A 24175-nucleotide genomic window follows, 5' to 3' on the forward strand; every position below is an offset into this window, starting at 1 on the left:
CCTGGCTAGTGGGGGTTTGAACGAGGGGTTTGAACGGTCTAACCTCCTACACTGTGTGTCGCCATTTTTTGAGCTAACACACAGTGTAGTAGGTTTACATACAGTAGTAAACGTACTCAAACACGAACATACATTGAAATCTCTTACCTGCTCCTGCCGCCGCGGCTCCCTCCGGCCCGTCCGCTCCGTCTGCTGCCGCTGGTCCAAGTGCACAAGTCCGGAAGCCGCGACCGGAAGTAGTAATATTACTGTCCGGCCGCGACTTCCGGTCCACAGGAAAATGGCGCCGGACGGCGCTAATTTCAAGTTGGACTGTGTGGGAGCGGCGCATGCGCAGTTCCCACACAGACGGCGTACACAGAAGTGGATGGGACGGGACCCGTTCGCAGTCTCTATGGGACTGTGGCTGCCGTATTCCATGTCTGTATGTGTCGTTAATCGACACATACAGAAATGGAACAAAAAATGGCAGCCCGCATAGAGAAGAAAAAGTGTAAAAATAAGAAAAAGTAAAACACAAATAAATATAAACGTTTTTAATAAAGCACTAACATCTTTAACATATTTAAAAAAAAATTGTGATGACACTGTTCCTTTAAGGACACGGCCAATTTTGGCCTTGAGGACAGAGCAATTTTTTTTACATTTCCCTCTTTGCATTCCGACGCTCATAACGCTTTTATTTTTTGTACGACGTAGTTGTATGAGACTTTGTTTTTTGCGGGACGAGTTGTACTTTATGTACGTACCATTTTTTGGTACAAATACATTATCGTTTAATTTCTATAAATTTTTAATTATATTAAAATGCAGAAAAAAAGCAGTTGTGCAGCAGTTTTAATATTTTTTTACACCATACACCGATCATAATAAATAATGGTATACATTTGTAGTACAGGTTGTTACAGTCGTGGCGATACCAAATATGTCTATATTATTTCATGTTTTGGGACTTCTATTTTAAAAAGTTGATTTTATTATAAAAAATTTGTATTTCTGTGTATTTTATTTACTATTTATTTATTTATTTACCATTATTATTTTTTTACATTCATTTAACTTTTTTTTTTAATCCCATAAAGGAATTTAGCATTTTGATTTTGTAGCTGTAATGTACTGGCATAGATCTATATGCCAGTACATTAGCCTGTGTAGTGATTGTACACAGGCAGTTGTTAGGGAAGACCTCAGTATGCCCTAACAACAGGAAATATGTTCAGACAGCCCTGGGGTCCTTCACTGGACCCTGGGCTGTCTGGCCATACAAGTTGTGGGCTTTGATCGCGTCACAGTTATCTTCTGTGACGCGATCAATGTGCAGTCCCCTCTCCTTGAACGCCGCGATCAGCTGTCATCGCGGCGTTCAAAGGGTTAACAGCGGAGAGAAGATGTTTCTCTCCTCTCCGCTGTCAGAGCGGGGCCGTGGCTGTGTATTACAGCCGTTGCCCCGCTCTCGATCGCGCGCAGGGACGGCTGTCACACAGGACGAGTATGCTCGTCCTAATGCGCGAAGTGCTCGCCGCTCAGGACGAGCATACTCGTCCTGTGTCAGCAACCAGTTAAAGGAACTCTAATGTTTTAAATATGTGTATGTTTATGTGTATATATATATATATATTTTTTTTTACCTTATCTGTTTTTAATTTGTGTATTAAAAGAGTATTTTTGGTTTCCCTACTCAGGCTCTTTCTTGACATTGTGGACCTGGAATATTCAGAAGAGCACACTAATATCCTGGGCCAGGGAGGGAGTGGAACCATTATTTACCGAGCCGTGTACAAACACAAGCCAGTGGCATTGAAGATGTTCCAAATTAAGAAGTATCGGACCTCTGCAGATGTCATCAAAGGTATTTAATTACCTTGTATAAAAAGCACAAAAAATACTATAAGGGTATGTTCACACGCAGGGTTTTCAGGGGTAATTTTGTGGCAAAAATGTCTCGAAATACGCCTGACAAAATGGTAGCTGAACGCCTACTAACATTTGTCCGTTGAATTCAATGGGAAAAACTGCGTTATTTGCTGACAATTTGTTTTTTACGCCGCTGTTTTAAAAAACGGCATGTAAAAAGACACCCCGTAAAAAGAAGGTCTCTGTCACTTCTTGAGCTGTTTTTCATTGTGTCTAGAGAAAACTCCTCCAAAAAAGTTTTCAGCTTCAAAGATGGCTGAAAATCAGAGGCTGTTTTCTCTGAAAAGAACACCGTAAATTTCAGCCGTTTTTACTAGTGCATGTGAACATACCCTAAGAGCAAAGCCCCATTAATGATCCTGCCTTTCGCTAACAGGTCAATAAAACACAATTTTTATTAAAGCATCTTTAAAATAAATATACTGTATTGTGAATGGGTCCATAATACAGTGAATGTTAAAACTTAACAGTGTACCTGGTTATTATACTGTGCCTCCTTTGTCAGGAATTTCTGGACCCCATACAGCCAACATCTCTGGGCCCCACCCCTCCATTACCGGAGGTGGGCAACGGAAAGTGTGGCACTCACGTTTGTACGTTATACGTATTAACTAATTTTGGTGCTGATGTCCATTACAGTGAACGAAACCATGGAGCAGGCAGTGACTGGTTAATGCCCTGAATTTTGATCTATTTAGCCAAAACTTATCCGACTGTATGGCATAACGAGGGATACGTCGCCCGGGGAATGGCCATGGGGAAACTCTTAAGTAACAGTCCATGAATGGTAGTGACGTCTGGAGCTTTCCCAGGGCTGGAGCTTTCTACTAGCGCTCTGCCCAGGGACTATGGTGCTGTTCCTGCTGTCCCTATACATAAAGTGACGTCACAAGCTTTGCAAAGCCTGAGTACATGGCCGGAGAGTCAGCAACTCTCTGGCCAGGGATTCTGGCCCTGGAGAATCCCCTGATGTCACTTTACATATATGGACAGTGATGTCAGGAGCTTTCCCAGGGACAAAGTCCACAGGTAGAGCACATGTGATGTTCTGCCTGGGGACTCCGACATTGGGAAGCTCCTGACGTCACTGTCCATATAGTAATGTCAGGAGCGGTATACGCTTTTTTGTGGAATCTCTCAGGATGGTATAGCAAAGTCTACTACGCTATTCCATCCTTCAAAAATAAGGTATACCGACGGCTACCAGTCCAACAGAGTCTAAAAGGACATAATGGTGCCCTGTGAATTATAGTCTACGTTGTTTATAGTGTACGTTAGGAGATTTCCTGACGTACACGATAAACTTAGGGCGATAACGTGATGTGAAGGGAGGCTTAAGGGGGGGAAAGCGCTTGTGAGGATGTAAGGAGAACTAATGCTCTATTCTTATGTTGCCATTAAAGTTCAATGTGTTTTTCAACAGCAAAAATCGGAGGCTTTCCCTTTGATTTCTGACACAGATGTGCCACAAGTGTGTAGCAGATCGGCACGAGAATAAGGCCCTGTTCACACAGAGATTTTTGCAGTGGAAACCGCATTGGACACTGCGGCGAAAAACGGCCAAAATCGCCTCCTATTGATTTCAATGGGAGGCGAAGGCGTGTTTTTTCCCGCAAGTGGGAAAAACACTCGCGGGGAAAAAGAAGCGACATGCCCTTCTTTGGGCATTTCCGTCTCTGACCTCCCTTTGACATCAATGGGAGGCACAGAAAGCTTGAAGGAATTTTGAGGCAGATTTTTCTGCCTGCAAAAAACTGTGTGAACAAGGCTCATTGTCATTCGAAGTTGCTTCCCGGCTTTTCCATGTAATATAAGTCGCATGCTACTTATTGCTGCGGTGGATTTCCTTTCATTGTGCGGACAAAAATACACGTGGAAAAATTTTTTTGCATGTGAACTGGGTTGCGGAAACCTCATGTAATGACGGGGTAGGGAGACAGACAGGTGAGTCCTAATCTACCCGCCACTCAGTCCCTGCCTACTTGCAACGGCCCGTCCTAGGCAACGGCGTACAACTGGGCGACGTTCCCTACGCTCAATAAGTGCACGACAGACAAACAGACAATGGTACACAGAAGCTAAGGGAAATGGGGCAGTTGCCCACGGCAACACAGTGAGCAACAAGTGTAGTGAACGAGCCGAGTCAAACCAGGAGTGCACGAGGTACAAATCGCAGAGCAGGAGCGTAGTCAGTAAAGCCAGGGTCAAAAATGAAGCAAGGTCAATAATCATAGCAGGAGCAGCAGAGCCAGGAAACAAAAGAATCGCAGGCAAAGGAGGAGCAGGAAATGCAGGTATAAATAGACAGAGGGCGGGAGCTATCTCCGTTTGGCCAGTCTGTGATAGGCTCTCCCACTCCTCATCCTCCCAGCCTGACTGGTAGAAGATCGTGTCACTCTCTCAGACTTAGGAGCAGGTGCAGACTGATTACCCACGGGCGTCGACACAGAAGCTGTGTCTGGCAGATACTTTACACCTCATATGCATGAGATTTAGAATCATCGGAATCCGTATCAAATTCAACATGTGTGAACGGGGCCTCTGTTAGGTCAAATGCACACTTATTACGTGCACGGGTATTTTCGTGCAGCAAATCGGCAGTGTAATACAGTACCAGCAAAGTAAATGAGATCAAGAAATCTCATCTACATGTCGCAGATTTTTTCTGCACAAAAATTGACCTGCAGTTCGTATTTGAAAATATGTCAATTTATCTTGCTTTTCCACTTGTTTCTGACTAATTACCAAAAAATAATAATCTGCAGCATAAAACCTGCACCTATTTCCACATCAAAATGTAAAAACGTATAAAAAAAAAACCGTACTGTTAGGTGCAGATTTTACCTTCGGTTTTGATGTGAATTTTGTGCACCAAATTCCTCAGTGTGTGCGTGAATTTGCTAGGGATTTACAGCAAATTAACCCTTTGCGTTGTAAAGGATGAAATATGTTACAATTCTGCAACATAATAGCCATTTAGCTGATTTCAAAATCAGCATGTCCTAAATTCCATGCAGATTTCTTTTCTGTGCATGTGAATAGGGTTTTGAAAACCTTGTTCACATGAGTTAGGGCTTATTCAGACCAACGTGTTAATCGTCCTTGTGAAGGACGTTTTTTTTTTAATGGCTGTCACACGGCTGCATGTATTTCTATTGGGTTATTCACATAGTCGTTGCTTTAACGGACCGTGTTAGGGGCCTGTGAAAAAAATAGGACATGTCCTATTTTTGTCCATTTTCACGGATCCCTCAATAGATTCAAGTCTATGAGGGATCTGTGAAAACGGGTCCTGCGCGGGTGCAAATCGGACGTGAAAAACGTCTGTTATTCACGGCTGATTTCACACACGTTCGTCTGAATATTGCCTTATATTGTAATTTGTAGTGAATTTTCAGTGCGCAGTCCTCACCAAAAATAGGAGACAAGTGGCCTTATTCAGATGTCCATGTTCGGTCTGTGATATATGGACCGTGCTTCGGCCATATTTCCCAGACCGACCACAGTTCAGGGAGTCGGGTTTCTAGCATCACCGTTATCTATAATCATAGGAGTCCCTCCCGTCCTGTGGGAATACTATCCCTGGTCCCATATTGAAAACATTGTTACAGTATGGGGCAGTATTCCTGCCGAGAGGCAGAGATAACTATGATGCTAGGAGTCCGGCTCCCTGAATTGTGGTCGGCCTGGGAAATACGGCCATTACACGCTCCGTATATCACAGACCGAACACAACCGTCTAAAAAAGGCTTTAGTCTAGTTACGCAGTACGGTCAAATCCCATTTTTTTGCCACCATTTTTACAAAATGGTGGCAAAAACATGATTTGACCGCACTGTGAGAATATAGCCTAACAGCACTATTTTTTTCATGTTTTGTATCCTTTTTTTTATGCAATTTTCATAATTGTGGCACAAATCACGCGGTTTTGCCGCAATTTTTATATAATCGCGACAAAACTACGCCAGGGAAACTAAAAAAAAAAACCATTTTAACACACTTTATATATTCTGCTAGTGGGTCAGGAGGAATGGGAAGCAGGATGGAGAGGGGGGGGGGGGGCACTCATCAGCCTGCAGGTCCAGTTGGCTGCGTAGAGAAGGACGTGTCTGGGGAGCGGGATCTCTCCACATGTAGCTTCTGCTTCTCATTCTGCACATTCCGCTTCTGTAAGTCCTCTCAGGGCCCCAGCATTAGTTACTTCAGCGTAAGGAACGGGCTACATTGCAATACATTGCATTGCAGGGTCCGTTCCTTTCTCCAAGTGACTCTGGGGCCCCCATTCAAATGTGTAAAACAGCTGAGAAGCGGACGTGCCTCTATTTTTTCATTATTGTGGCTGGGCCCCTGACGGCAGTACCAGTGGTACTGACCTGATGGCGGCCCTGTACATTGTGCATAGTGAACTGTATTCGTATTACAAATTCTATAAGGCTCAGTTCACACAGAGTTTTTTTTAACGCTGATTTTGATCCAGAAACCGCGTCTGAATCAGCGGCAAAGAAACGGCAGAAACCGCATTCCATTGATTTCAATGGGAGGCGGAGTTGTTGTATTTTCCGCCTCTGACCTCCCATTGAAATCAATGGGAGGCAAAGAGAGCATGTTTTGCGGCATTTTTTGCCTGCAACGCTCAATGGCTGCAGCTGAAAAACGTTGCAAAGATCGCGGCAAGAATTTGCAGACAGGTCAAAATCTGCCTCAAAATTCCTGAAGGAATTTTGAGGCCGATTTTTTTTTTTTTTTTTTTTTTTTTTCTGCCTGCAAAAAAAACACTGTGCGAACAGGTCCTTAGAAAATTGGATCCCCTAGGGGAAATATCAGATGTATTCTAAGACACCATGTGTTTGGTGCAATTGATAATATATACTAAGAAGTGTAGTCCAGACAATCCATTTCCTTGTTTCCAATATCATTTGTGATACTATTCAGGTATAATGAAGGTACAATATAAACACCAGGCACACTGTTAAGTTTTGACATTTACTGTATTATGAACCCATTGACCATATATTTATTTTAATGTTGCTTTAATAAAAGTTGTATTTTATTGGCCTATTAGCGAAAGGATGGGTTACTAGTGGGCCTTTGCCCTTAGGCTGGGTTCACACGAGCATGTTCGGTCCGTAAAGGACGGAACGTATTTCGGCCGCAAGTCCCGGACCGAACACACTGCAGGGAGCCGGGCTCCTAGCATCATAGTTATGTACAACGCTAGGAGTCCCTGCCTCGCTACAGGACAACTGTCCCGTACTGAAAACCTGATTACAGTACGGGACAGTAGTTTGTAAAGTCTTTAGAAATAATAAATCATGTGCTAGTTCTCTGTATTGACCACACATATACTTTTACATAGTAATAAGATGATCTCTAAGGAATCTTTTTTTCCAAGCTGAACAAGTCTAATTTCTCTAGCCTTTCATTGTAAAGGACACCTCTCATCCCATTTTAATAATCTAGTCGCCCACCTCTGAACCCTCTCCAGTTCTCCTATATACTTTTTAGAATTTGGAGCCCAAATCTGAATTCCATATTCAAGATGTGACCTTACAATGGATTTATAGAGGGGTAATATAATTATTAATATTTGTTTAGTTTAATATGTCACTGAACTCGGTGTATGAGTCTTTTCTAATCTGAGGGGTCTGACTTGGTCTTCATCATTCAGCTCACCTTCTGTTTCATCTTCACACACAGATACAATGTTCAAGCACTTGCAGGCTATGGATGCTATGAGAAACTTTTCAGAATTTCGTCAGGAGGCCAGCATGCTCCACTCATTGCAGCACCCCTGCATAGTGTCCCTAATTGGTATCCGCATCCATCCTCTATGCTTTGCACTAGAGCTGGCTCCACTGGGCAGCCTGAATACTGTTCTCACGGAAAACAGCCAAGGTAACCTACTGCTTTACTTTTTCATCCACATTATAAACCGTCCGTAATGATAAGAGCCTTATGTCTGAAGAGCTTACACTCTCTGTAGTCATTAACTTTATCACCGTACACTAGAGGTAGGAAGAGTAATCTCCATTCATATTTTTTATTCTTCCTGTGAGTTCCAGCAGACTAAGGCCTCATGCACACGACCGTATTTTTTCCCACCCGTAAATACTGGCGTAAATACGGGTCCGGTGTCACACGTATTCCACCCGTTTTGCACCAGTATTTACGAACCCGTGCCCGTAAATATGGGTCCGGTGTCACCCGTATTCCACCCGTATTTACGGGCACGTTTTTGGCGGCAAAATAGCGCTGCACTAATTGGCAGCCCCTTCTCTCTATCAGTGCAGGATAGAGAGAAGGGACAGCCTTTTCTGTAATAAAAGTTAAAGAAATTCATACTTACCCGGCCGTTGTCTTGGTGACGCGTCCCTCTCTTCACATCCAGCCCGACATCCCTGGATGACGCGGCAGTCCATGTGACCGCTGCAGCCTGTGATTGACCTGTGATTGGCTGCAGCGGTCACATGGCCTGAAACGTCATCCAGGATGTCGAGAGGGACGCGTCACCAAGGCAACGGGCGGGAGACCGGACTGGAGGAAGCAGGAAGTTGTTGGTAAGTATGAAAGTCTTTTATTTTTATTTTTTACAGGTTTATACTGATCGGTAGTCACTGTCCAGGGTGCTGAAAGAGTTACTGCCGATCAGTTAACTCTTTCAGCTCCCTGGACAGTGACTATTTACTGACGTCGCTTAGCAACGCTGCCGTAATGACGGGTGCACACATGTAGCCACCCGTCATTACGAGAGCTCCATAGACTTCTATGGCCTGAAATAGGACATGTTCTATCTTTTTCAACGGCACGGGCACCTTCCCGTGAGAAAACGGGAAGGCACCCGTCGCCAATAGAAGTCTATGAGCCCGTTATTACGGGTCGTGATTACGACCCGTAAGGCCTCATGCCCACTTCAGTTTTTTCCTTCAGGGTGCTATCCGTTTTTGTCACTGATGGCACCCTGAACCCGTTTATTTCAATGAGCCTATGCACACTTCCGTTATTTTTTGACAGATCCGTTGTTCCAATCCGTCAAAAGTAGAGCATGTCCTACTTTGGTCAGTGATTCCGTGACCGTGGGGCCCATAGAAGTCAATGGGTCCGTCAAAAAAATGGACGGCACACGGGAGACTTCCGTGTGCCGTCCATTTTTGACGGATTTGTTGCCCTAGCAACGGCAGGGTGTGCCAAAGTTCACAAACTGGGACATGTGATAAGTTCAAATAAAGTTCAATACCTTCCGTTTTTTTAATGGAAGCCAACTGGAAGCACAACGTCCGTTTGAAGCGGAAACACGGAACGGACAAGGAGTGCACACGGAAACCATAACTGACACACGGATCCGTGAGAAACGGCTGTGAAAATGGTGATGGAAGTGTGCATGAGGCCTAAGGTCTAAATAACGTATCTCCTGATCAATATGACGACAAGGACTTGACACTTAGCTTGTGTCTCTAAGCCTGGGAACATTTCAGACACTATTATTAGGTGTTACATAAGAATTGAATGTGCTATGCAATAAATTGTACCAGACAATTAGCAATTGACGTTTTTCTGTCAAGTGATAAGAGTAAAAACAAACTTAGGCTACAGAGTGTCATGCGCATTTGCGGACCATGCTCTGCGATAAGTATAGGAGCACGGTTCGTAAGTGCAAAAAATAGGACATGTCCTATTTTTTGCGGCTCATTTCTACGGCCCAGACACACACACCCATAAATACACAGGAAGGTGTCCGTGGCCGATAGAAATAAATGTGTCAGTATTTTATTCGCAATTACGGATCCGTAATTGCAGATAAAAACTATGGTCGTGTGCATGAGGCCTTAGAGTTGAAAGATACTCATGGCCAAATATTTAAAACTGGTAATATTTCCATGTTTTGGCATCAGTTGTTGCATTCTCTTGTCATATATTGATATAATAAAACTAGATTTTAATGCATGGCAAGGTCCTGCCCTATGTATAGTACGTATATCTAATACCTTTTGAGAATGTAAACATATTTTGTTTTTATACTGGCACAGGGTCCCCCTCGTTCATGCCTTTAGGTCACATGCTCACACAGCGTATGTCCTATCAGATTGCTACTGGTCTCTCATACCTACACAGGAAAAACGTCATTTTCTGTGACCTCAAGTCAGACAACATCCTCGTCTGGTCCCTGGATATCCGAGAAACTGTGAACATAAAACTTTCAGACTATGGTATCTCGCGTCTTTCTTTCCATGAAGGAGCTCTAGGTGTGGAGGGCACACCAGGATACCAAGCACCTGAAATCCGTCCTCGGGTCGTCTATGATGAAAAGGTTAGGGATAGGTCATCCATGTTATTTCAAATGATAACTATGTGTATTTTTCATTGTATTCTATTCTATGCATAATTGACCTCCTTTAAAAAAATAAATAATAATAATAATAAACATGTCCCTCAAAAAGATATTATTATTAGGGTAAAATTACTGTAAAATTATCACGGAATGTAGGATGCACATGGCAGCTATAATCATGTGTATTGAAAGATCTGGTCACTTCCTAAATCTTTTAGTGACATCTGCTGTCTAAAAGAAGGTTCTCCACTATTCAGTGGTAGGTATAGGCAGTTAAACGGACTAGGTTTGGACATTCACCACATATATTAAATGGACACTAACTTTCTAAACAATGCATGCTAATTTAATAGTATACCTGATATATATCAACTTTGTAATTTACTTACTGTTAAAATGTAGTTTTATACAGGCAAATTCTATGAGAATTTACTGCCACTAGGTGTCTCCCTTCCTGTAATCTGCTGTCCACCCCCTGTTAAGAAAAATTCATCTAGTTCCAGAGCAGAGGAGATGGACTACAGGAAGTGGGGATGTCTCTCTTTACTGCCTACCCATAGAAGTCTATGGAGAGGGGAGGGGAAGCAGGAGAAGGGAGCAGGAACAGAGAGGAGACATTCTGCCCAAAGAAGTCTGTAAAGAGGAGGGGGAGCACAGTGAATGAGACTACACAGATGTGCTGCAGCTTCTGGTAGGAAGGAGACATGCTGCCCGTAGAATTCTATGGAAAGAGGAGGGGAGCACAGTGAATGAGACTACACAAACGGTATCCCAGTGCTGGATTCACAGTTCACTACTTCTTACTGCTGTATAATCTACTCCATGCTTCTGCTGCTGCTTCTATATATGTGATATATAATAGCGCCTATAAGATTAGTTAGGAGATAGACTATGAATAAACTAGTGACAGATCCTCTATAAATGATTTCAGAATGGCTGTTATTGCAGCCAGCTGTATGATATACATTCTATTTGTTTTGTCTATCTTTGGCAAGAAATTTATATTAAGTCGTGTCCATTATTCCAACAATTTCATGTTTTGAATTCCATTTTAAATTATACTCTTCTTTTGACATAGTTATAATTTAATTAAGGAATAATCTAACATTTTCAATCTCTAATTGTCCCATTAGTCAGTCTCCCTTCCTAGTTTATTATTCTCATACCGTCTTTTCTCTTCATTTACCAAACATTCCGATAACTTTCAATAAAATTCCATTCTGGCATGTATGTTTCTTTTGTAGATCTTTAATACATAATGGCATTTAGGACCAGCTCATTTAATGCAGCTTTGTTTCTATTAATTAGCTATCCATATGGAAAATACATTTGTTTTTGTATATCCGTGAACTAAATTTGTGCCTATACATTTGTAAGATGCCTGTTTGTCAAAAGAAGAGAATAAAAAAACCTAGAAATCTAAGTAGTAGCAGCAGCAGCCTGCTGAGTTATGTGGGGTGGGCGGGAGGAGTTAAAGGGGATTTCCCCACTAAGAACATTTATCACCTATACAGTGTAGACGATAAATGTATGATCGCTGCTGGCCCCAGCACTGGGACCCTCACTGATCACTAGAACACTAGTTCTGAACCCCCTGTTCCTCCTCACTTCCCGATCGCAGTGAGGAGGAGATTGAATGGAGAAGCAGTCACGCATGCGCACTGCTGCTCCATTCAATTCCTATGGGGCTGACGCAAGCAGCTGATGGCTGTCCTTCCTTCTGGGAGAATCCAGTGATCACGTATTTATCACTTATGCTATGGATAGCTGATAAATGTTCTCAGTGGGAAAACCCCTTTTATGCATAATGATGTAATTATTGTATAATGAAAAGCTTTTACTGCCTTTTATTGTCTTCAGAATCTTTTCTTTCAATGAAGGCTGAAAACCCATCCTGACCTAATCTGGCTCACACAGCTGGCAGGGTTGTTACAATGTATTAGCATAGGTATGAGCAATCATGTAGTTGACAGAAGATTGGCCACATTAATACATTATAACAATTCGAGCAGTAATGACAGGATAGGTTTAAGAAAAAAAATTATATAATGTTTGCATTGACTTTCAGAGAGCAGAGATCTTGAAAATGTTGAAGAATTAAAGCAGAAAAGCTACCTAATGCATAAAACTGTTCCAAATGTTAGTGTTTCCCACAGCAACCAGTAAGAGTCCAGCTGCTATAGGCAACATTTACATGTTTAGTTAGAACAGTTTTTATGCATGAGGTCCACATTGTATTAGAAAGTTGCGCATCTTTTCATTATACAGAACTAATTTTATGTACATAAGACTGGATAACACATTCAACACAGTTAATACATCTCTGGACAGACCATAGATGACGTAGGATAAAGACCTCCCTGACGGACATCCTCTAAGTTATATTTTCCTGAATTTTGGTTGCTTGTTATAAACATCCAGTACTCAGAATGTTCTGTTAATCCACCACACAGCAGAACTCACTTGAAGACAGTATATAGCTCTACTAATTTTGAATTAAAGGTTCTGGAAGCAAATAATGTATCATATAATCATACATTGGTTAGAATTGATGCCTTGCTGATTTGGGGCCCTTGGTCCAGACTTACCAAGCTTCACTTTTTACTCCATACGGATGTCCTATGTCCGTCAAGTTCCTGCTATATTCAAGAACCTACTGGCAAGTCGACTTGGTTATATCTAGAATTGGCCCCAGTCTGTTTGTGCTTCCAATTCTGTTGGCAAAATGAGATTGTAGAATTAATTCTAAACTCTAATGTTATGTTACGAAGTAATAAATATTTTAAGGTTAGTCTTCTATAAAGTGTATCCTTTTGTATTGCTTTTTTTAAGGTGGACATGTTCTCTTACGGCATGGTTCTCTATGAGCTGCTATCTGGTCAGCGACCATCTTTAGGTCAGCATCAGCTGCAGATTTCCAAGAAGCTGTCCAAAGGCATCCGTCCTGTCTTGGGGCGCCCAGAGGAGGTCCAGTTCTCCAGGCTGCAAGAGCTGATGATGGAGTGTTGGGACACAAAACCAGAGAAGGTTAGATATGTGTCCAGTTTTCATTCCTCTGAACACCATATTATCTTATGCTGCCTTATCAAACAGTCCACATAACCTGCGACTGAATTTAACACCGGTATATTGCCATACTGGTATCAATCCTAGTATTCAGGTAACTAGGTGATATTTTCTGCAGTGTAGCCCCTTTATAGCCCCTCATTGCAAATTTATATTCTGTCTCTATAAAAATGTACATATTTGGAATATAAGAATCAGCTGTGATTCAGCTCTGTGTATAACTTCCCAAGGCATGTTTGTATACTGACAATATTGTAAATCTTATTTTCCTAATTCTGGTGTAATGAGCCTAGGAAGGATTGTAATGTGTAATGTCCTCATAGCACAGCTGCTAGTGTCCTAATATTGACTTACTGTTGCACTTTTCGTTGTCACCATCTGCTAGAGATTAGCCCTCCATACCCTCACATAATATTGCTAAATGATTATATACGTTCACATGAGGGAAGAGCGTCTGAATGTTAACATCTTCATGCACCATATGCTAACATACAAATGAATACCAAAGTACTTTAGACTAAAAGATGAATAATCATAGCATTGACAAAACACTTCATAACAAAGTAACAATTTTGTGTGGAGCCATGTTCGCTCTTGTAACATTTTTTTTTTATTGCACTGTCATTTACATTGTTGAAGTAAGGCCCCATTCACATCGCATTTTTGCTATTCGCCGAGCGTATATGTTTTTTTTTTATAAAACCGTGGACCATTGAAAACGTATACAAACGTGTACCATTTTCTGTTTACGTCTGTGTGTTTTTATAGCATGTACGTTTAGCATATACTCATACGTCCGTATACATGTCCGTTTTTTCCTTTAAAAAAAAGTTGTTTTTTTTAAGTGAACACTGATAGAAAAAAAAACTGATAGATTCACCGTATGTAAACTGATACAAATGTATAGCATTACGTTTGCATACGTCGTCCATTGAGATTAATGCTAAAAAAAAATTACATCGCGTATACCTTTTTTTTTTTTTTATAAGTACAGAATAGTGTAGCAAACTACGCTTTTCAGTAATTTCAAAAAACCGTATCCCAACATAAACCATGACAAACCTAGACCAAACGGATGCTATTTTGGTCTAGGTTTGACCCATTATAGTCTATGAATTCGCCGAGCTATTCGTTTTCAATACTTTTTTAGTGTTTAAAAACGTATACACTTGGCAGATAGCACAAAAGCGATGTGAATGAGGCCTTAGGAAATTTTAGGCGAATTTCAAGAATAGTCAGTTCTACTGCAAACTAATCTATTGCTTACTGTCAATGTGGAAGGAAGGATAGGTTCATATGTGGTCCGCACAGCAACTTTTTGACATGTAGTGTGGAGTTCTGCTTATATAGACACATTTTTATCTATTTTTTTTGGAGCATTTATATACTCCAGTACATGTATAGTTGGTTTGATGCTTTTTCCTTTTTAATTCTTATAATATAATGTTCTATTCATGTATGATTGAATACTTAAAAAAATAACTATTGTCATGCTCAATCTTTACAATTTTTTTTATTGTTGCCATTGAATATAGACATGAACCCTGACCTTGTTGCCTGTTATTTTATAGCGCCCTCTTGCTGCATCAGTGGTCCGACGTATGAATGACCCGAGTTTCTCCGTTTTTAAGTATCATGTCTTGTGTGGAATGCAGGAGACTTTTTGTGCATCTAGAGAGCAAGACAACATCGTGGTGTTATGGGCAGGAAGTGGAGAAGCCAGGTACCTACCGGCTACAGAACAATTTCAACTCTGATCACTGTTTATTTATTGCATCTCCTATCTTTTTAGTATGAATAAGCTCAGGAAATTCTATATTTAATATTTATATTGGAAACCAGATAGTTCACACAAAATGTGAGGTGTATACAATTGTATCGAGTGTAGGTAATCCTCTGTGAGCTAAATTTCACAGCAGCGCAAATCTTTCTCCTGTTCCTGATAGTTTGCTATAATCAGTATATCCGCATGGTGTCCGGGTAGCTCACAGACTATTGCCTAGACTAGATACAATCGTAGCAAACTTTTAGCTGTGAAAAGTATTATGTTTGTATGCATTTTTCATCTTTAACTGTTCGAATCTTCCCATTCATAAACAGCCAGCAAGATTGGGAAAGGAACAGCATACCAACACTTGTGTAGTGTGACGCTGGCCATACACATTACATAGCTGAGCTTTTAGCTAACAGCTGTCTCGCAACTGCCCCATAAACAATCACAATAAACTGCTAGCTTATAGTTGTGCTGCCTTTATCTTCCACTTTAGCAATGTGAGATCTGACAAATGGTTATTAATTAAAACGCAAGAGAAAGTTGTGTGTGTTTTCATTATGCAATGTGTAAGCGTTCTACAACCAGATCAGTGGGTCGTGCATCAGGTTTCATTATTCTAACAGCATCTACAGTAAAATTCCTTTAATTCGGTAATTCCTTTACTCCTGCACGCCAGCTTTGGCTAATAATATCACTGATTAATGGAAGTGCAAAAATTACTTTTTTTTATTTCTGCAGGAACTACACAGTTGTGGATGTGGGGAAGGGTCAGGTGGAAGTGCGGGGGCTGAGCAGTCCTGGGCTGAGAATGTGCAGTCAGCTGAAAGTCCAAAATACATTGTGGATTTCTACTGAGGTGAGAACAAGACACTAATGTGCAATCTAGCTCACAACACGTGTGATAGGACTAATTCCAAAAATTAAGTTTGAAAAATTATATTTTAGAAAAAAATGTATGTCTCATGTCTTAACAGCTGTACTATACAAACACTTAACCCTACAACAATTCAGTAAAGGATATAGTATTTTTAGTCATTTGATTCACCACAGAACAAACAAGTAAATATATTTTAAGGAGACAAACCGTGGAATGTTATTCTAATTTCCATTTATCTAATTTTGCAGGACCAAAGAATATCAATATACAGTCTGCAGGGCATGTGTCCACTAAGTGCTCCCCTGAAAGTTATCGACACACCAGCAATTGTGACCTGCTTCCTGACACTTACTATGGTAAAGGTAGTTACAGGGACAAATATTTTTGTGCCATGTTTCTAATTGTTTTTACTAAGATTATTATACCAATACAGATAAAACTAATAAAATAACAGGTAAAGTTTAAAGGGAATGTGTCGCTAGAATTTTTTTTTTTTTTTTTTAGTTAAACAGTTAGTGTATAAATGATTAAACATTGTTCTAATTTTTTTTAATTTTTTCACGAGTCAGGAAATATTATAAATTAGATTCTAATTTATAACATTTCCCTGTGCTGGTCACTAGAGGGAGTAATTCCCAAAATTGCAGCATTTGCATATGGTAAAGCAACCACATTGCTTTATGCTGCAAAATTTGAGAAGACACACTCGCTCTAGCGTCCTCAAACAATCGCCCCTCCTTTATCCTGGCTAGTGCCAGGAGAAAGGAGGGGATTGAATGTTCAAACCTCCTACACTGTGTGTCGCCATTTTTTGAGCGAATACACAGTGTAGTAGGCTTACATACAGTGGTAATCACACAGTAAATCACGAACAAACACAGACATAACTTACCTGCTCTTGCCGCCACCGTTCCCTCTGGTCCGTACGCTCCGTCTGCTGCCTCCGCTCCTAGTGCGGCTTCCGGTCCACAAGAAAATGGCGCCGGATGTCGCTCGGCCGAAGACCTTACTTTTGGACTGTGTGGGAGCGGCGCATGCGCCGTTCCCACACAGACGTCGTACACCATAGTGAATGGAACGGCTCCCGTTCGCATTCTCTGTGGGGATTTATGTGCCGTATTCCATGTCTGTATGTGTCGTTAATCGACACATACAGAGATGTAAAAAAAATGGCAGCCCCCATAGACTAGGAAAAGTTAGAGAATAAAAAAAAGTAAAACACAAACACACAAATAAATTAAAAAAAAAAATGTAATAAAACACTAAAAGCGAATTGATCTAAAAAAAATTTTTTTCGCGACACCCTTCCTTTAATAAAGCTAATATCACTGGGACTCGGTAATACCTGATCCCACAACGCATCTTTGATCGGGTGCGGAGCGAGAAGCCTCAGACCTTTTAAAAAGGCTATATGTAAGTTAAATATTTTTTCCACCAAAGATGTTTATAGCATATCCAAGTGTATCTCTGGGACCTCGTCCATTAGGAGAATGGGGTGCTTTGACTCGGGCCCTTGTTTGGGTGTTTGCATTATTCCCTTAGACTTAAATGGAGAGAGATCTGTGGACATGTGCGGCAACCTCTTGCCATAAATGTCTTTGGATATACCATAAATATCCTTGAATAAAACCCTTTAAGGTACCATTGTAAAGTTGCACACTACCTGCACAAGTGCACAATAAGTATCAAGACTGACCCCTCTATGCTGGCGTCATCTCTGTGAAACATTCCAGAGCAATAAACTGGTTTGCACAAGGAGAAGAGGTACATTTTTCTATCCCAATTATATATCCTCTTTAATACTATGCATTTTACAGACCTATTTACTTGATTTTCTCTTTAGTTTTTAAACTGCAATAAAATATGAATCCAGCAAGGAGGAGATTGTAGCATGAGTTAACCTGTTTACCACCATTTACTGTACACTTTTTTTTTTCTTTGTTTTTTTATGCAGAGCTCCTCCTTGGTATTTGCTGGCCTGGCAGACAGCCTTATTTCTGTATTCCCAATATCTGGTGGCATTCCCAACACAGATTGCTCATATATCTGTTCTCGTACAGCCAACCATATCATGTTCAAAATAGGAGATGAGGACCCCAGACAGAATCCATATTCAGTAGTGGCCATGGAAATCTCCAATGGAGGATCTGAGGTCTGGTACAGCAATGGACCGGGTATATTGATAGTGGATTGTACATCGCTGGAAATTACTAAAAGGCTTGAGCCTTACAATGCTCCATCGTCCATAATCTCTATGGCGACTAGTTCAGATTGCAAAGGAGAGGAGACTGTTTGGTGCTTAGACGATAGGACAAACACATTAGTTATGTATCATGCTGCCAGTTACCAGTTCTGTGCCCGATACTTCTGTGGTGACTTCAGTCCTTTAAGAGACATGTTTACAGTAAAGGCTAATTCTGAACTTGCACCGATCACCTTGCCCGAGGAAAATTGTGACAATCAGTGCCAGGCAAATATTAATATCCTCTACAGCCAGGATAGAGGGACACAGCTCATCAGCCACCAGGACTCATTAACGGACTATTGTTCTTTGTCATCATTGTCCTCTTCTTCTGTGCCTCAAGGGGCAGCAAAGTCTTCCTCCAGCCTGCCCAGTACGCCAGTCAGTTACAGTAGTGTCCTTTTCTCCACGGACAGTGAGGAACCTGAGATGTCACGTGAACAAAGGCCCAGAATACCTAGTGAGAGCTGGGGTAGCAGAGCCCCACCCTCTGAAGAGGAGAAGTTACGCTTGCAGGCAGTGCGGATCCTTGCCGTTAAGGATTTGCTTTGGGTTCCAAGGTGAGCCTTGTTCCAGTGTCAAAGTAGTAAGTGTAACCGAGATGTATCAAAATCAGTGCAAAGGAAAAATGGAGCCGTTTTATATTTACCAATCGGATTCCAGCTCTTATTTTTGAGAGGACATTTGGAAAATGAAAGCAACAACCTGATTAGTTTCCATAGGCTATTTTCTCCCCCAGTGAGTCTTATTTCATACAAAGCGTCATTTCACATACGGAAAACGGTCGGAATCCGCGCCAAAAAACGCCCCAAATCACCCCCCATTGTTCTCAATGGGAGGCAGAGGCATTTTTTCCAGACGGCTTTTAGCCACTCACAGGAAAAAATAGCAGCATGCTCTTTCTTCAAGTGGTTTTAGTCTCTGACTTCCAATTGAAATCAATAGGCAGAAAAATCCTGCGTTTGGATCGTTTTTTTTCCGGTGATTTTTGCATTCGGTTCAACAGCCGTGGGCACAAAACGCCATAAAAATGTGAAAAAAGCGTCACACAACACAGGCAATTCAAAATTTCTGAAGGAATTTTGAGGCAGATTTTTTTCTGCCTGTCAAAAAATTCTGCGAACTAGGCAAATTCTGACTAAAGGACAAACATGATATAGTAAGTAGAAAGTCGTAAATCCATAGCATTACTTATCTCCTTCAATCTTCTAGTCCAGAGCTGCAGTCACAATTCTGCTAGCTTTAGAGTTGAAATCTCCCTGCCGGAGCAGTGTCTGCATATAGCATGCCTTGGTAATTTGCATTCTTTAAAGTGTAGTCTTTATACCAGGCTTTATACAGTATCTGATGTAGGAGAGACTAAGTGTTCCTCTGCCCCATAGGATTTCAGCTAAGCTTCTAGGGTTGTGTCTGCTGACAAGCTTGTCGACTGTTTCCAGTTACAACCTGCAGTACTGTGAATGTAGCTCTGGGATTTACTGCAGGTTATCAATGAGATGAACTTCTATTTTACATTTCACCCTTTATTACATCTATAAAAGTAACACCATGAGAGAATTGGCCTTTTACAATTTAGTTAAATCTCTATATTCCTCAACCAAATCTTGCTGCAAGTTGAACCTTTCTGATCCAATAATTTTGGAATTAGGCTAATACCAGATTATAGAATTTTCAGGATTAGAGATATTCTGGAATTTAATACTTTTCAAGTAAAACGTACCACCAGTTTACAGTATATTCCACCATAGTTGCAAGTCATGAAAATTGGCGCAACACATGTCCAAGTACATAGATTAGTGAAATTGAATTGCAATATGTAAAATGCTGCTGAATGGAAATGAATCAGACCCAAGTAAGAGCAACCTCCACAATAAATAATAAAGTCATGGGGAAAGTACGTTTTAACTATCGGTACAGCACCTGTTCTGGAAATAAATTACTTTCTTTTTATGGAAAAAAGAAGTCCGGGTGTGGTCCCCGGCTTGGGACCCCCCCCCCCCCCCCGTGAATGAGCGAGATTTTCACTCTGCCTAACTTGTGACGATCGTCATCTGACTGTATCTTCCTCCAGAAAGTGTAGGTGTTCACCGTGGGTCTTGGACTTCCATATAAAAGGGGTTGTCTATGACGAGACAACCCCTTTAAAGTATAGAGAGAGGATTTTTTTCTCCACATTGCCTCTTGTCTAATTGTATACATTTACCTGAATTGACGTCTTTTATTGCCAAAATAGTGTCATTTGCATATTAGAGATAGGCATTGAATGCACATTGGTAGCACACCGCGTAGATTTGCTTGGTAGTGTAAAGACAGTTTTATTTTGCAGACTATGATAAGGGCAATGATCAGATCATATTTTACACTATATCAATATACAGACCTGCCTAAAGGAACACGAAGCCTAGAAATGAATGCTAAAAGTAAACCGGAGATAATCTAGCCCAGTCTGTAGTACTTGCTGCATGTTGCTGAAACAAACAGTCTTATAAAAATCCTGCAGAAAACTCTGGGTTAATTTCCTGCTAATCGCTTCCATTTTCGACTTCTAAATGGCCAGGGGGCAGGGCTTCGCAATTGGGCAGGGCTAAATGATCCTAGTGTCCTCACAGACAGAACAGCTGGGGAAGGTTCCTTCTGCAGCCAGTTGTCTTACCATCCAGACACATAATAGTGGACACAGAGTTGTCTTTACAATTTCTCATTTTTAATTGCGATATAAAACAAAATAGGAAGTAATGCTTAGAGAAGCTAAAGGGGAAATTGCTATTTTTTTTGTTTAGTGTTCCTCTTAAAATGATACCTTTTCACAATGTTGTGAATTCATTCAATATTAAAGGGGTTTTCCAGCCAGTAAAAATTAATGGCCTATCCTCATACGAGCGCTGTGGCCTGATCGGCAGGGGTCCCGAGAGTCAGACCCTAAACCATCAGCTATTGATGGCCTATCCTGAGCTATGGATGGCCATTCATTTTTATTGGCTGGAAAATCCCTTTAATGGAATCTAAATTACGCATTAATTTGCAAAAGGGCACAGACGCACCCTTACATAAGCAGATCCAACAAAGTAAACCCGCTTGCCAACCAGCTCCATGGGTTGTAAGATCACACAGGTGAACAGATGCAGGAGGGTGGGGATCTAAGTAAGATATCCAAGTAAAAGAGGAATATCCAGCAACTCCATGTGATAAAAAATCTCTGTCTTTATTCTTAAAATGTACAGACCGAAAACATGCCTGCAGACAGGCGAACAAAAGAAGTAGCTTACGCATTTCAGGTTACACTAACCCTTACTTATAGCATCTATATAAGTAAGGGTTAGTGTAATCCGAAACACGTAAGCTATATGTTTTGTCCGTCTCTCTGAGGCATCGTTCACATCTGCGCTCGGGCTCCGTTCCGACATTCTGTCGGAGCTTTCCGTCGGATTGGAGCCCTGACAGACACCAACGGAAACCATGGGTTTCCATTTCCATTGATTTTTTTTTACCACATGGAGTTGCTGGATATTCCTCTCTTTTACTTCGATACATTAGCAGATTCACCCAGCATAAATATAAAAACATATAAGTGGTTGCGAAACATCTTGACTCCTGTGACTAATCTAAACCACAGACCAAACTAAACGAAGTACTTTAAGGGGTGGGATATCTTATGATGTAGTCATATTACCATGTTTGGCTAGATTTTGAGTCAAGCGCAGAAGAATGCAGGTTCATCCGATGTCTCATCCTCCAATGGTTCATTAGCACAGTAATTTTGTGGAAAAACATTCAAAAGTTTCAGAATCTCATCCATTTTTGGCATGCACAAGTCTGGACTCATCAAAATGGTACTCTATTGTTGTTGCTGTTTCGGAAAGCTCTAGGACCAGTACCGGATTTTTTATCTCAGGAGTCTCTAGGTACAGATAGTCTGTCGCCATACACTGCAACCATCAGGTAGGCCACATCTTAGAAATTCCCCCAGGGCCACCTATAAGCACATGCCTGTCTGATACATTGGGTTATAAAGCGGATTTTTCACATATTTCTGCTGCCCTGTTTGAGGGCAGCATAAAAAAGTGACCGACGCACCGATTTCAGCATTCTGTCACTTATTAGGTAATGTGCCATAGTCTCTTATTTAGTAGATATACTTGTGGCACGCGGCCAGCGCTGCAAGTTTGAGTCCAAGTATATTCATGCTGCTCCAGCCACTGATTGACACTTTTCTCCTTATTACTTTAGAGAGAGCTTGCTGCAAGTATAACTAGTTAATACTGAGAAACTGGTACCTTAACTAAGTGACACACCGCTGTCACTTCTTTATACTGCCCTCAGACAGGGCCACATAAATATGTGATAGATCCGCTTTAAGCACTAAAATAGTGAAGAAATGTCCTCTTATAAATAAGGCAATTTGTATGTCCTGTCAGGAATTAGAGGGATTTTATTTTCTTATTTATGATACACATTAAAACAAGATTGGTTCTGAATTCTTTCAGACGTGGAGGCGACATTATCATCATAGGACTGGAGAAGGAGTGTGGTGGACAGAGAGGCCGAGTCATTGCAGTGTTACAATCTGAAGAACTAGCAAAAGATGGGTACGTTTAAAAAAAACAAAACATCTGTATGGTGAACTTCTTAAAGAGCTACTGCACTTTCACAAAACTTTTATGTCAGAGAGACATCCGTATCAGAAGGTTTGATCGTAGGGGCCCGTGTACTGAGACCCACATCATCGCTGAAACTAAAGGGCAGAAGCGCTCAGCATCCTCAGCTGTGATCGTCTCTTTTCGTTAGGCTGAAGACGGGCTCATTAGACGTTCTATGTGATCTCGTCTTCAGCCAAACAAGGAGTACGATCACCGCCGAAGGTGCTGAGCGCTTCTCAGCACCCGTATCTCCACGATCAAATCTTTTGATATGTCTCTCTAACATAACAAAAATTTGAAAGTACAGTTACTCTCATGGGATTTATTTTTCTTATCCATGCACTTAAAAGGGAATCTATCTGTTTGGTTTTTTTTACATCCCTGAAATTTTGCAGTTTCCACACTGGCCACTCAGTCACAATATGCTGACATTTCCTACTTTAAAGAGATCACTTTTGAGCATTCAGCTCATTCTCATCCCAGGCAGAATTACAATGAAATGTAACACGTCTATCCTAACACTGGAGACAGACATTCCCCCCCCCCCTCTCTGCACAGTGACCTCTGTACATGTGACAGAGCATGCCCATAACAATCAATCATTCAAATATAAGGTTTCTTATGTCCACATGGCTGCCGTAAAACAAACCCCTGAACTGCTGTTCACAGCTCAGAACAGGAGCTCAGGCAAGGTGTACAGAAAACAGAAAAAACATATACAATCAGAAAATGTTTTTGTTTGGTTTCAACAAATTTTAAGTATATAATAATAATAATCTTTATTTATATAGCGCCAACATATTACGCAGCACTTTACAATTTAGAGGGAACATGAAACAAACAATATCAGACATTACATAGTGACAAAGTTCATTTACAATTCAAACCTGGGGAGTGAGGACCCTGCTCGCAAGAGCTTACAATCTATGAGGACATAAGGGAGACACAAAGTGTAACAGTGTTTGTTCTGTACAATAGTCCGGCCATTTTTATACACATGCGGTGGTAACATAAAGCTGCATGAGCCGGTCACCAGCCACTATCCGTGTATGACGTACATGAAGAGAAGGAGTGTGAGGGAATCTTATTCTGATGACTAATCTAAATGGAGGGCCATGGAAAGGAGTCAGATTAGGGAATGTTATAGGCCTGTCTAAATAGATGTGTTTTCAGGGCACGTTTAAAACTGTGGATATTGGGAATTAATCTGATTGTCTGGGGTAGCACATTCCAGAGGACGGGTGCAGCACGAGAGAAATCCTGGAGACGGTAGTGGGAGGTTCGGATTATGGAGGATTTTAATCTAAGGTCGTTGGCAGAACGTAGAGCCCAAGTAGGG

At 41.2% G+C, this 24175-nt stretch overlaps 1 protein-coding gene across 4 annotated transcripts in view; it reads left to right on the top strand.

Moving 5' to 3' along the window:
• LRRK1 (leucine rich repeat kinase 1) overlaps positions 1-24175 on the top strand; it is a 126981-nt gene that overhangs the window by 95609 nt on the left and 7197 nt on the right. For 3 of the 4 annotated variants that reach the window (XM_075858257.1, XM_075858258.1, XM_075858260.1), the window contains 9 exons: positions 1683-1849; positions 7612-7809; positions 9939-10219; positions 13073-13267; positions 14878-15029; positions 15819-15936; positions 16206-16319; positions 17912-18759; positions 22684-22785. In XM_075858257.1, coding sequence (XP_075714372.1) covers positions 1683-1849; positions 7612-7809; positions 9939-10219; positions 13073-13267; positions 14878-15029; positions 15819-15936; positions 16206-16319; positions 17912-18759; positions 22684-22785 — 2175 coding nt within the window. The remainder of the gene's footprint in view (positions 1-1682; positions 1850-7611; positions 7810-9938; positions 10220-13072; positions 13268-14877; positions 15030-15818; positions 15937-16205; positions 16320-17911; positions 18760-22683; positions 22786-24175) is intronic. The other variant, XM_075858259.1, reaches the window with a different exon arrangement.

The sequence above is a fragment of the Rhinoderma darwinii genome, chromosome 3 (genome assembly GCF_050947455.1).
Source record: "Rhinoderma darwinii isolate aRhiDar2 chromosome 3, aRhiDar2.hap1, whole genome shotgun sequence".
In the NCBI taxonomy this organism is placed as follows: Eukaryota; Metazoa; Chordata; class Amphibia; order Anura; family Rhinodermatidae; genus Rhinoderma; species Rhinoderma darwinii.